The sequence below is a fragment of the Acanthisitta chloris genome, unplaced genomic scaffold (assembly GCF_000695815.1).
Source record: "Acanthisitta chloris isolate BGI_N310 unplaced genomic scaffold, ASM69581v1 scaffold23183, whole genome shotgun sequence".
Classification (NCBI taxonomy): domain Eukaryota; kingdom Metazoa; phylum Chordata; class Aves; order Passeriformes; family Acanthisittidae; genus Acanthisitta; species Acanthisitta chloris.
Genome location: NW_008663565.1, coordinates 1 through 10574, shown reverse-complemented (window position 1 = coordinate 10574; position 10574 = coordinate 1). Strand labels below are relative to the sequence as shown.

Genomic DNA, 10574 nt, shown 5'->3' with positions numbered 1-10574 from the left:
CCCCCCGTGTCGGGGTGGCCTGTCCCCAGCTGCAGGCTTGGGGTGCCTCGGGGAGCAGCATGCGATAACGCAGGGGGTCTCGGGGCCACGGCTCTGTGTGCCAGATGGAGGAGGCTGCCTTTGACACCAACACAGGCTCCATACCAAGAAGCTCCTGGAACTGCCCCAGGGGCAGCTGAGCCCTCAGCTGGGCTCGACTGCCACCATCTCACACAAAGAGCTCCTCTCACTGCCACCTCGAAGCCTGGAAGTCATACTGGGGGGGACCCACACTCTTCCCACTCATCCTCTGTACTCAACAGGGAAGACAGGCACCCCTGCCATCTGTGCCACCTCTATGCTTCCTGGGTGGCACCTTGTCCCAGTGATACCCCCAATGTCTGGGGTCCCCTCTCCCCACTGCTGCACCCACAAGCAGCTCTGCAGGGAGGTTGCAGGCTGAGCCAAGATCAGGAGAGAAGAGACAGAGGTGGGGTGGGTGGTGCAGGGGGGAGAAGGTGGGAAGAGTGAGGAGGAGGAGGTACAAGTGGGATGCACATAAAAAAAGGGGAGAAAAAATGCAGTAAGAGCTGCATGTTCTGCGTAGATTCCCATGACTTGTGTTTGAACCACTCCATGATTAGGAAACCAAGGCAGAGTAGGACCATGATGGTGCTTTGGGCACCTGGGGGGACCAGTGCCATTAGCGGGCACGGAAGAGGGGGAGGACCCAGGAGCAATAGGGCAGCTGGTGTGTGCCACCCTTGGTGCCTCCCACATCACTCCTTCTTCAGGGAAACATCCTGGGCCTGATCCTGCTTCATGGTGTGGCATCCACCCTACACCACACCAGTCTACAGCCCTCTCTGCCCCACAGCAGCAGCACCCCAATGCCCTGAGCTGGCCAGGTCCAGGGCCTACGTGCACCAGAGGACCCATGGGAGCAATGGAGCTGTTCTCTCCAACTCCTGCTGGGGACCAGTACATATACAGGCTCCCCATGCTTTGGGTTCTGGCACATTGCTCACAGGCGAGTTATGAAGGGAGATGACCCCACTCATCCCAGAAGATGGTCCCCACTTTGGGGGCACCTGCATCTGTGAGGCAGCTATGGTCAACTATTCCCTGCTGCCTTGAAGCGTGTTGCAGTTCTCTGCCTGCCATGGGATGACGCGGCTGAGGTCCCAGGATGTGTTCCCCAGGGAACCAGGCTAGTTGGGTCAAGAACAGGCCAACGGGGTCAACATCCAAGCCAACACGGCCACCTTGGAGGCTAGCAGCTCCAAGGTCCAGCTATTGCAGAATGCCCGTGGTGGAGCGAGCTTTGTGGTGATGTTGGGCAGACCTGCTGGTTGCTCTGCAGGGTGAGCAGCCAGCAGGAGGGTGTTGCCACCAGCTCCTGTCACAGTCTGAGTTTGGTGCCCTCCACTGCCATGCAGCAGCCCTGGCTCAGAGACCCCGATGCCCTCCTGCTGTGGAAGGCCCCACGCGTACGTAGCATGCTGGGGGCACGTTGCCTGGGGTCCTTGTAAAGATGAGAAAGCAGCGAGGTGCTCTGTTTCATGATGCTCAGCAGAGCTGTGGGCCCACACCAGGTCTTAGATGGGCAAGGCTTGAGAGCCCATGGGGCTGGAAGGCCAGGCTGACCCCAGCCCCACGGGCTCTCCTGGCTAGCGAGCGAAAGACGCAGACCTGGCGGCCTTGCTTCTTTCCTTTTCGTTGTCGGGAGTTTTAAAAATGGATTCTGCTCTGCAGCCCTGCAGAATGGTCCCTCAGGAGTGCCAGAGAGACAGGCTGGCACCATGGAGCCAAGACAGCCCTGGGAAGCTACCACCCCACTCTGAACGTCCTAGCGCCCACCATCACCCGAGCTGCACAGCCTCTCCGCGGCACATCATCCCCACCGCCCCAGGAGGAGATGCATGTGTTCCCCATAGGCAGCTCCTGCAACTCGAATAGCACTCGCAGAGCTGACGTACTGCCATCCATCGCAGCCACCCACGATACTGCAACCCCACAGAAGCCATGTGAGACGCATAAACCACACAGACACCTTCCGAGCCGGCACATTCCGTACAGACACGTACGAGGTGCACAGGTCCCTTAGCCCCCCCAGCGCAGCCATCCGCAGCCCCCGCAGAGACACAGTGCCAGCCCGTGGGCATCCCCCACACACACAGCATGACACACGGCCCACGGCAGCACCGAGCCAGGGCCTGGTGCTGCGCAGAGCTGCTCGCCCTGCAGCCATGGGGATGGTGCCAGAGCTGGTCAAGAACCGAGGGGGTTCATGGAAAAGGTCACCTTTTCAGAGAAGGATCAGCTGTCCCAAAGCCAAACGCCTCTTGGCTGAAAAAGAGCCTAGTTTTTGGCCCAAAAGTAGGTCAAAGACACCATTTTTTTGTGCATTTTTTTTTAAAGGGAAGTTGATATTTTCTACAGCAAGATTGCATTGAGCTGGAATCCTCATTTTTAATTGAAAACAAACAACAACAGACCCAAATTCTTCCAGAAAATCTTCCACCAGCCAGGGACTACCATATGAGCCCAGTTAGGTTGAAGTCATTTTTAAAGACATATTAAGTTCTTGTCTATATTTTCTTCCTGGTTGTCATTTAAAGTTTTTGGTGCCTTCACTTCACTTCCATACCTTAACATGTTTGAGTCTCTTCTACGGTTAATATTGATTAATTTCTTGGCTTTATAATGTTTGGTTTGGGGATTATTGCACCATCCCTGTAACATAATTTGCCCTAAATTATTGATATGTGCTTCTAGCATTAGTCCTACTTTAACATAGTTTTATATGACCGTTTTCTTGCTTTTTTTTTATTTTCCTTTTTTCTTTTACTTTTCATTTTTATTATTAAAAATTGCATGCATGAACTCTACACAAAAAAAAAAAAAACAGTAAATGAGAATGTTACCCTGTGATAACTCTGTGATTGGAGGAGATATGCTTTCAAATCAAAAGCCATGCTCTTGTATTTTAATTTTTCTGGCCAGATTCCCCATTTCACTTGGTTATTTTAGCATTTCCCACCCCCAGAGCTGTGCAGAGAGGCCAGAAGGCCCCAACCTGCCCTGCTAGACCTCCAACTTTCCACCACACATACACGTGCACCGAGGCACACGCACTCACACATGCACACACTGCTTCTCCCACCCCGCTTTGCATCAGGCAGGATATCTAACAAAGGACCTTTCTTCTACCCGTTCATTTTTGTATCTCAAGTTCCTCCTTCTGCTCCACCAGTGAGTCACTCAGCCTCTCCCCTTTCCCAGTCGCCTCTCCTCCCTGCAGGAGTCAAACCCCATCCCACGAGCGCACACCTCCCATCGGTTTCGCTATGGAAACATTGCATTCAGCTGGAATCCAAATTTTTCACAAGGAGGGGGTGGCTGCACCCGTTTTGGGGACAGAGGGGTGTTTTTTGGTGGGCTGATGATGAAGAGCCCCAAAAAGCTCCCCCCAGGGCGGCAGAGCGACGTCAGGGTGGCCTCGGCCCTTCTCCGTGCCAACGGGTGATGGCCAAGGTGTTTGCCCCTTAGCAAAGCAAGGAATTCCCAGAGGCTCCGTTGGAATATTAGCTAGTGCCCTAAATGAGAGAATGATCCCATGAGATGCTCCCTGAGTGTCATTGTGTCCCCAGTGAGTGTACTGGAGAGACGGGAGCACGCTGGCTCCCGCCCCTGCCCCAGCAGCAACCCCCCGAGATTCCTGGAGAAGCACAAAGCTGGGCTGAGCAGCCCCGAGGACCTCATGCAATGCTCAGGGGGGGATCCCAGACCTCCCCGTGGCAGAGGGAAGGATGTAGAGCACACAGGGTAGCCACAGTGCCAGAGCTGCCAGCAGCACCACGGAGGCCACAGCCACCACCAACTAACGCAGGGCGGGTCAAACCCCGTCACCGAGGAGCCCCCGGAGCCCCCAGAGCAACAGCCTTCCTGGGCAGCATGGTGCAAGGGCTGGGAAAATGTCACTGGAGAGGGTCCATGCTGCAGCACACGGGACCCACCGAGACCCTTTCCTGCCCTGGCACCAGTTCAGGTCCCCAGACAGCAGCGCAGGATGCTCTGTCCCACCTGCACGCACAGCAGGGCTGGACAGGCCTTCCAGGTCAGGGTTTGGAGGTAGGAGAGTGGAGCTGGGAGAGGAAGGGAGTATGGAAGGAGGAAGGGAGGAAACAACTGCCCAGTTGCAAATTCCTGCCCGTGCAGGAAGGACTTCTTTTTTCTTGCCTGTCGAAGGGTATTTCTGCTCTCTCCACTTGCTTGCTGATGGGACAATGGGGAGGTGTCTCCCAGGGAGTGTTTTGCTGAGCCCCTCCATCTGCAAGGAGTGCAGAACCCCAAATCCAGGCCACATCCCCAACACAGGCTGCATTTCCACATTAGCAATCAATGCCACACTTTATCACAACTCAGCCACACCACACATCTCCTCACCTGCATGAGAGGATAGTCACAGCAGGGTCGTTCCAGCAAGGAGGTGAAGCGCCCTGGCCTCAAAGCACAGCTTGATCTGGCACCAGAGAGATGCCAAAACCCAGCCAGACCCTCCAAACACAGGTTCAGCCATGGGTTGGGCTGATGAGTCACAGGCTTTGTTTTGGAGCCCTCCCAGAGCAGAGAGGGGTTTGCTCAGCGGGTGATGCGGCAGCCACGCTCCGCAGAAGCTGCGCCACGCTCCTGGGTGTCCCCTCTGCCCAGCTCTGGGGTGCTTGGAGAGTGTCTGCAACGACCTCTGCACAAGCCTGGATTGCCTTGGGAAGGGGACCTCAGCCAGCAGCAGCTTTTGGGCCGTTGCACCACCCCCAAAGAAACCCTGTAGGGACACATGGGATATAAGTAGTGGTGGGGACAAGTGCCAGAACTGCCTAACACTTCTTCCTCCTTGTCTGTCTATTTGTGTGTTGCAGCAGTATCACCCCACCGACATCACCGGCCAGCTCAACCTCTCCGACCCCTCAGTCAGCACTGTGGTGTGACCTTCTCCCCGAGGGCCATCAGTCCTTGCCCAACACTGTAGGAAGGCACAGCCAGGACTGCCTTTCAAGGGACACTGATGGGTTCTTCTGGGTGAGATGGGAGGAAAGCATCCTTCATCCATACACAGTGACTCCATTGTATATCTCCCTCCCTTCCCAGGCCTGCTGCCATGCTCGTGCCCCAGAACGCACGGCAGACCCAGGACACGGTTTGGACTTCACTGTACAGAGATAATTGCTTCCAACCAGTGCCAAAATGATCAGTATTGCCACTGACTGGCTCTGTGCAAGGGGAAAGGACTGTGAAAGGCACACGGCAACTGCTCTCCCATGGTAGCAGGGAAGAGCTGCTGCCAGACGCAAGCACGTGCTTCACCTTGCAGGCTGCAGCCTTCTCAGCACACACACAGCCCTCAGATGTGTGCTCCACATCTCCCACCACCTGGAGGGCTCCAGCGGGATGTGCCCGTTGTTGCAAGTCAGCAGGATGGGCATGTGGCAAGTGACCTCCTCGTCTGTCACAAGGGCTGGAAGATGTGTGCTCTGCTCCTCACAGGGGATAGACCCCCTGCTCCTCCCTCCCATCAGCCCGTGGATATGACTTGGCTCCTGCCCACGACCTGTTTGCAGCAGGAGTGCTCCCACCCTGCAGCCTGCACTCCTGTACTAATCATGGGACTCTGGAGCCCATCGCGTGCTGTCAGCCAAGTTCCTGCCTCCCCACCTCTCCTGCACAGAAGACATCCCCCAGGACCTGTATGTAGCACTCACACAGTGGCTCTCCTGGCCAGGAATATCTCCATGGGGAATAGCTCTGGATGGTTGCACTGACCTTTAGCCAAGCTCCACACTGCCTCAGCACCAGCAATGCAAGGAGAGATGCTGCTGGCTGGTCATGGCTTGCTGCATGCTGCGGTGCTGCAGCAGCCACCCAGCCTGCCTGCAGTGTCAGGGTACCATGGCCCGCACTGGCAGCTTCCCTGCCACCCTCACCTGCAGTTCAAGCTTGCCAGCAGCTCCCATGGCAGCCCTGAAGCTCCAGCTCAAAGCTGCCTGGACCTGAAGATATGGAAAGCAGATCCCAGTTCAGAAGAAGGAAACCAAACAAGCCAGGCTGATGCCGTTCCTCCCTTCACCTTCCTCCCCTCAAGCCTACGTGCCCATGTGCCAGCAGCCCTGAGCACCCTCCCCGTGGGCGCTGAGAGTGGGTGAGGAGACACCATCACTGGGAGAAGCATCTGGCACCAGCCAGGCTAGTGATGAGCAGCTACTGCACGTGCACAGGCAGCATCACATCCCACCTCCTGCGACTGTGGAAAACCCACCTGCAACGTGGTAGCAAGCCCCAGCAGCGTGAACTGCCTTCTCCCTGCCCCAGCTGAGCACATGGGGCTTTCCCTGAGGACAGGCAGCCTCACAGGCAGGATTTTCCAATGGCAGCTGAGGTCTGTGAGCATCGTCCCACTGACTGCTGTGGCTCCATCAAGTTCATCTAGCTCCAGCTGAGAAATTTGGACCCATTCTACTTTATACGTCAATGTAACATTAATACCGAGTTTTTGCAAGAGCTCAGTAAAGTCTAGACTGGATCATGAAGTGGTTTATTCCAGTGCTGTGTGTCTCTTTCTGCTTCTGACTTCCGGGCAAGGCTGGCTGGGAGCCCTGTGCTGATTCAGAGCCTCACCCAGCCCTGCCACAGGGTCTGCAAACAGAGAAGGGTGGAGGGGTGGGAAGGGGTGGAGAAACCAGCAGGGAGAAAGGCTGCAGAGACCAGGAGGGAAGGGACGTCACCATTCTGGGATACACAGCTGATAGACAGCCTGAACAGCCAGAATGGGGGGACAGGCTTTGCAGTGAGGGGACAGCCCACAACTGCCCAAACCCTAGCACCATGGCAGCTGGCTCTGCCCCACCTCCATCCCAGGGAAAACAGTTCCCTGCCACTGCTGGGATCCCCAGCTCCTGGGAGACACCATGGGACACTGTCAGTGGGACCAGCCCTAGGGAACAGAGGACGGACCAAAGGGATGAAGGCATCTGGGGAAGATCCCACACATCAGCTCATCCACAGGGAGGTCCACCGAGGGATTCGCAAAACAGACTCACCTCCCCAGGCTGAACTGAAGACACATCGCCCATTCACAGCATGTTCCCCATGTGCTAAGACCCCCAGCCCAGCCTCCATGGGGAGCTCAGCCTCAGGATAGTCTAGGAGGAGGAGCAGGGCTCGAGTGGCTATGCAGGGTGACAAGCAAGGTCCTAGCTCCAAATGGGAAGTCCAGGTCTTCTCAAGAAGGACCGAGTGCTGTCATTAGAGAGGGTCTGGGAGCACTGGGATTGCTCCTGCGAAAGACAAGAGGCTGATCCTGGCAGAGGTCCTGCAGCCCTCCCAGGTGCAGGACTGGTAGCACTGGAGGAGCTTTCCCCAGCTCCCCACAGCCCCACACCCCCCAGCAGAGAAGGAAGGAGGAATCTAGTGATGTAGCAGCACCCTGGGTTGGTTTCTCTCTTGCAAATAAAAATGGGAGCAAGCCACAAGTGAGGTGACATTTGGTTTATTCTCTGCATGACATTAAACCCTTGCTAAGAGCTTGCCAAAGGATGCACTGACCCTGCCACATCCCTGGGTGATCCTGCAGCTCTGCATGGGCAAAAGATTGAGTGAACAAGGGGAGGCTGGTGGCCAAAGACAGATCATTGTGGCCCTGATGGCCTTGCAGTGGGTAAAAACTCATGCCAGAAAGTGCTGTTCCTTCTTGAAAGATGCTTTTGTCATCCCATCTTGTGCTTTCCTCTGGAGCACAGCTCCAGCTCCTTCCAAGCCATCTCTCAGTGCGCTCCTTAAGCATGTCCAGAAGCATTTCCACAGGGAAGGGCAGAAGGTGGCAGAGCAGGGAGGTGCAGGGGCAGCCCCAGCCCTGTTTTGTGGGTGATAGGAGGTGAGGCAGCAGCAAGGGCTACAGCTCTGTGCTGTAAACCCACATGGGCTTGTGTGTCCCCACTCCCATCACTGAGCTAACCCTAAACCTTAGCCTGGGATGAGCTTTAGCCTAGGGAAAAGCTATAGGAGAGGAGCCACTGAGAGCCTCACCCATCCTTTGGCAACCTTTTCTCTGAACTACATCAGTGGGAGCTCAAGATTTTTGTCTCTTTTCAACCTTCACCGTAAACCTCAGCCTCATCTGAGATCTTGATTGTGGCTGAGCCTTCTCAGCACTGCCATTCCTGACTTAAGGGGAAAAAAAACTATAAAAAGAACATTTTGCAACAGGCCCTGCCCTCGGGCAGCACACAAGAGATCTGGGGGAGTCTGAAAGCCTCATTAAGGCTCTGGAATGCTCCAAAAACACACGAAGATCTTCAGGTGCACCAAAAGGCACACAGAGAGATCTGAGGTGCACCAAAAGGCAAACCAATACCTGCCAGGACACAGAAAGCCAAAAAGATGGGATTTGGGGAATAAAAAGCCAAGTCAAGGAGTTTTGAAGGCATGGAAATGTACACTGAGGCTCCTGGGGTCACTGAAGGCAGATGGGGTGTGCTGGGTCTCCAAAAGGCCCAAGGAGGGTTTGGGGCAAACTGAAAGGCACACAGAGGCTCCTGAGTTGCACTGAAAGGCAAATGGTAACTCCTGGAGTGCCTTGAAAGGCACCCAGAGGAATATGGTGTGTCCTGAGATGCACACAGAGGCTCCTAGGCTGCACCAAAAGGCATGGAGAGGCATACAGTGCATCCTGAAAGGCACAGTGTGGCCCGTGGGCAGCACGAGGGGCAGGACAGGAGGAGAAGGATCACTTGGACACTCCTGACAGGGGGTGTGCAGGTCTGAGGGTGGCCTGAGGGAGCCTCCTGAAACACTGGAGCATCTGCAGTCAAATCAGCATCTCCAGCTGAGCTGGAAGCGGCTCCCCCAGCAGTGGGCAGAGGGAGCTTAGTATCCTCTCAGGGGACTTTGAGAAAAATATTAGTGATTCCAGGAACAGAGTTTCCTTTCACTGGTCCACAGGGACAACAGGTGGGTGCATCCAGCTGGAGCAGGGCACAGACCACAGCCCACCCATGGGCACAGCCTGCCCACCCTGGCTCAGTGGACCCTGCAGATGCGAGGTCTCCTCCAGCAGTGGGACTCCCGGCGCAGGTTGTGGTAAAGCACTACCATGGAGCCCATGAAGGTGCAGAAGAAGATGCTGGCAATGAAGGAGAATGGCCCAATGATGAAGAAGGCAATGTAGTGATGGGAGGACAGCGAGGTCTCATGGCATTGCCTGAAGGACTCATCCCCAAAGGCCATGATGGGATACTTGTTCAGCTGCTCTGGGACTCTGCAGAGGAGCAAACTCTTATCTGGAAGAGAAAAGCAGTGCTGGTGGGCACACTGGGCAGCTGGGAAAGGCAAGGGTCAAGGACAAGAGGGTGGCAGGTCTGTATGGGACACATAGGATCAAGGCAGGAGGACAGGGGCCAGGTTGACCAAGACTGCCCATGTTAGGGTACAAAGAAGGAGAGCAGTGAGGTTCAGGGATCATCCATGTCCTGGGACACAGGGAGTGGGATGGGATGGGATGGGGAGGTGGGCACAGTGCTGGAGGGAGCACAGGAAAACAGGTTTGGGGCAGGATGGCAGATGGGGCAGGCAAGGTGGTGGGACTGGTTCCCAGGAGGCAGATGTGGGGAGCAGTGAGCAGCCAGCCTGGAGATGCCACAGAGGGTCCAGCCAGTACGAGTGCAGGCACACACCCAGGATGGAAGCAAGCAGGAGTGGGTGGCAGAGGCAGGAGAGACCTTGCTGGCAGAGGTTTCACCAGGGTTCACAGGGGAAGAAATGCAGGGTCAGAACCAGGTTCCTGAAGGCTTTGAGGAAGGGGCTGAAAGCCCTACATCCTGGCTGGGTCAGCAGTGATGTCCACCCTGACACGCAGGCTCCTCTTGCCCCCTGGAGTACCCATTGCCCCCCATGTGATGGGACTTGGGACAGCACTGGGTGCCTGTCGCTGCGACCCATTGCCCCCCATGTGATGGGACTGGGGACAGCGCTGGGTGCCTGTCACTGCGTGCCTGTCACTGGGTGCCTGTCACCCTCCTCTCCAGGTGAGCAAGGTCCAAGGGTGGGCACCAGGTACCAAACCCAGGGGTGTATCCACCCAAGCAGACACAGGAGCTGCCACAGCCTGAGGACAACTTCTGGGGAACTTCACTCTACCCCCATGGGCACCGATCACTCAAGCCCACATCTGGCTGGCAGGCAGGGCGCTGGGAACTGCATGGGGTGACCAGTCGGTGTGGAGCAAGTGAGGGGCTTGGGGACATGGTCCTCTGGGCACTCACCTCGCACTTTTTCCCTGTGGTGGCTGAGCCAGCGCCAGAGGGGCAGGATGCTGCAACTGCACACCCAGGGGTTGTCCTGCAGGAGAAGGGCTTGGAGCTGGGGCAAGGCAGCCAGCACGCCAGGCTCCAGCTCCCCCAGCCTGTTGCTGCCCAGGTTGAGCGTGGCCAGGCCGGTGAGGGGCAGGAAGGTGTCGGGGGTCAGCGCGGTCAGGTAGTTGTGGCTCAGGTCCAGCTCCCGCAGCGCGCCGAGCCCCAGCAGCGCCCGGCTGTGGATCCGCT

At 56.4% G+C, this 10574-nt stretch overlaps 1 protein-coding gene across 1 annotated transcript; it reads right to left on the bottom strand.

Moving 5' to 3' along the window:
- Window positions 1-9054: 9054 nt before the first annotated feature.
- Window positions 9055-10569, bottom strand: LRRC26 (leucine rich repeat containing 26; the record flags this gene model as incomplete). Its single annotated transcript, XM_009071049.1, has 2 exons — window positions 9055-9314; window positions 10296-10569. Coding segments are annotated over 2 exons (534 nt in total), but the record flags the coding sequence as incomplete, so codon positions are not given.
- Between the last annotated feature and the right edge of the window lie 5 nt (window positions 10570-10574).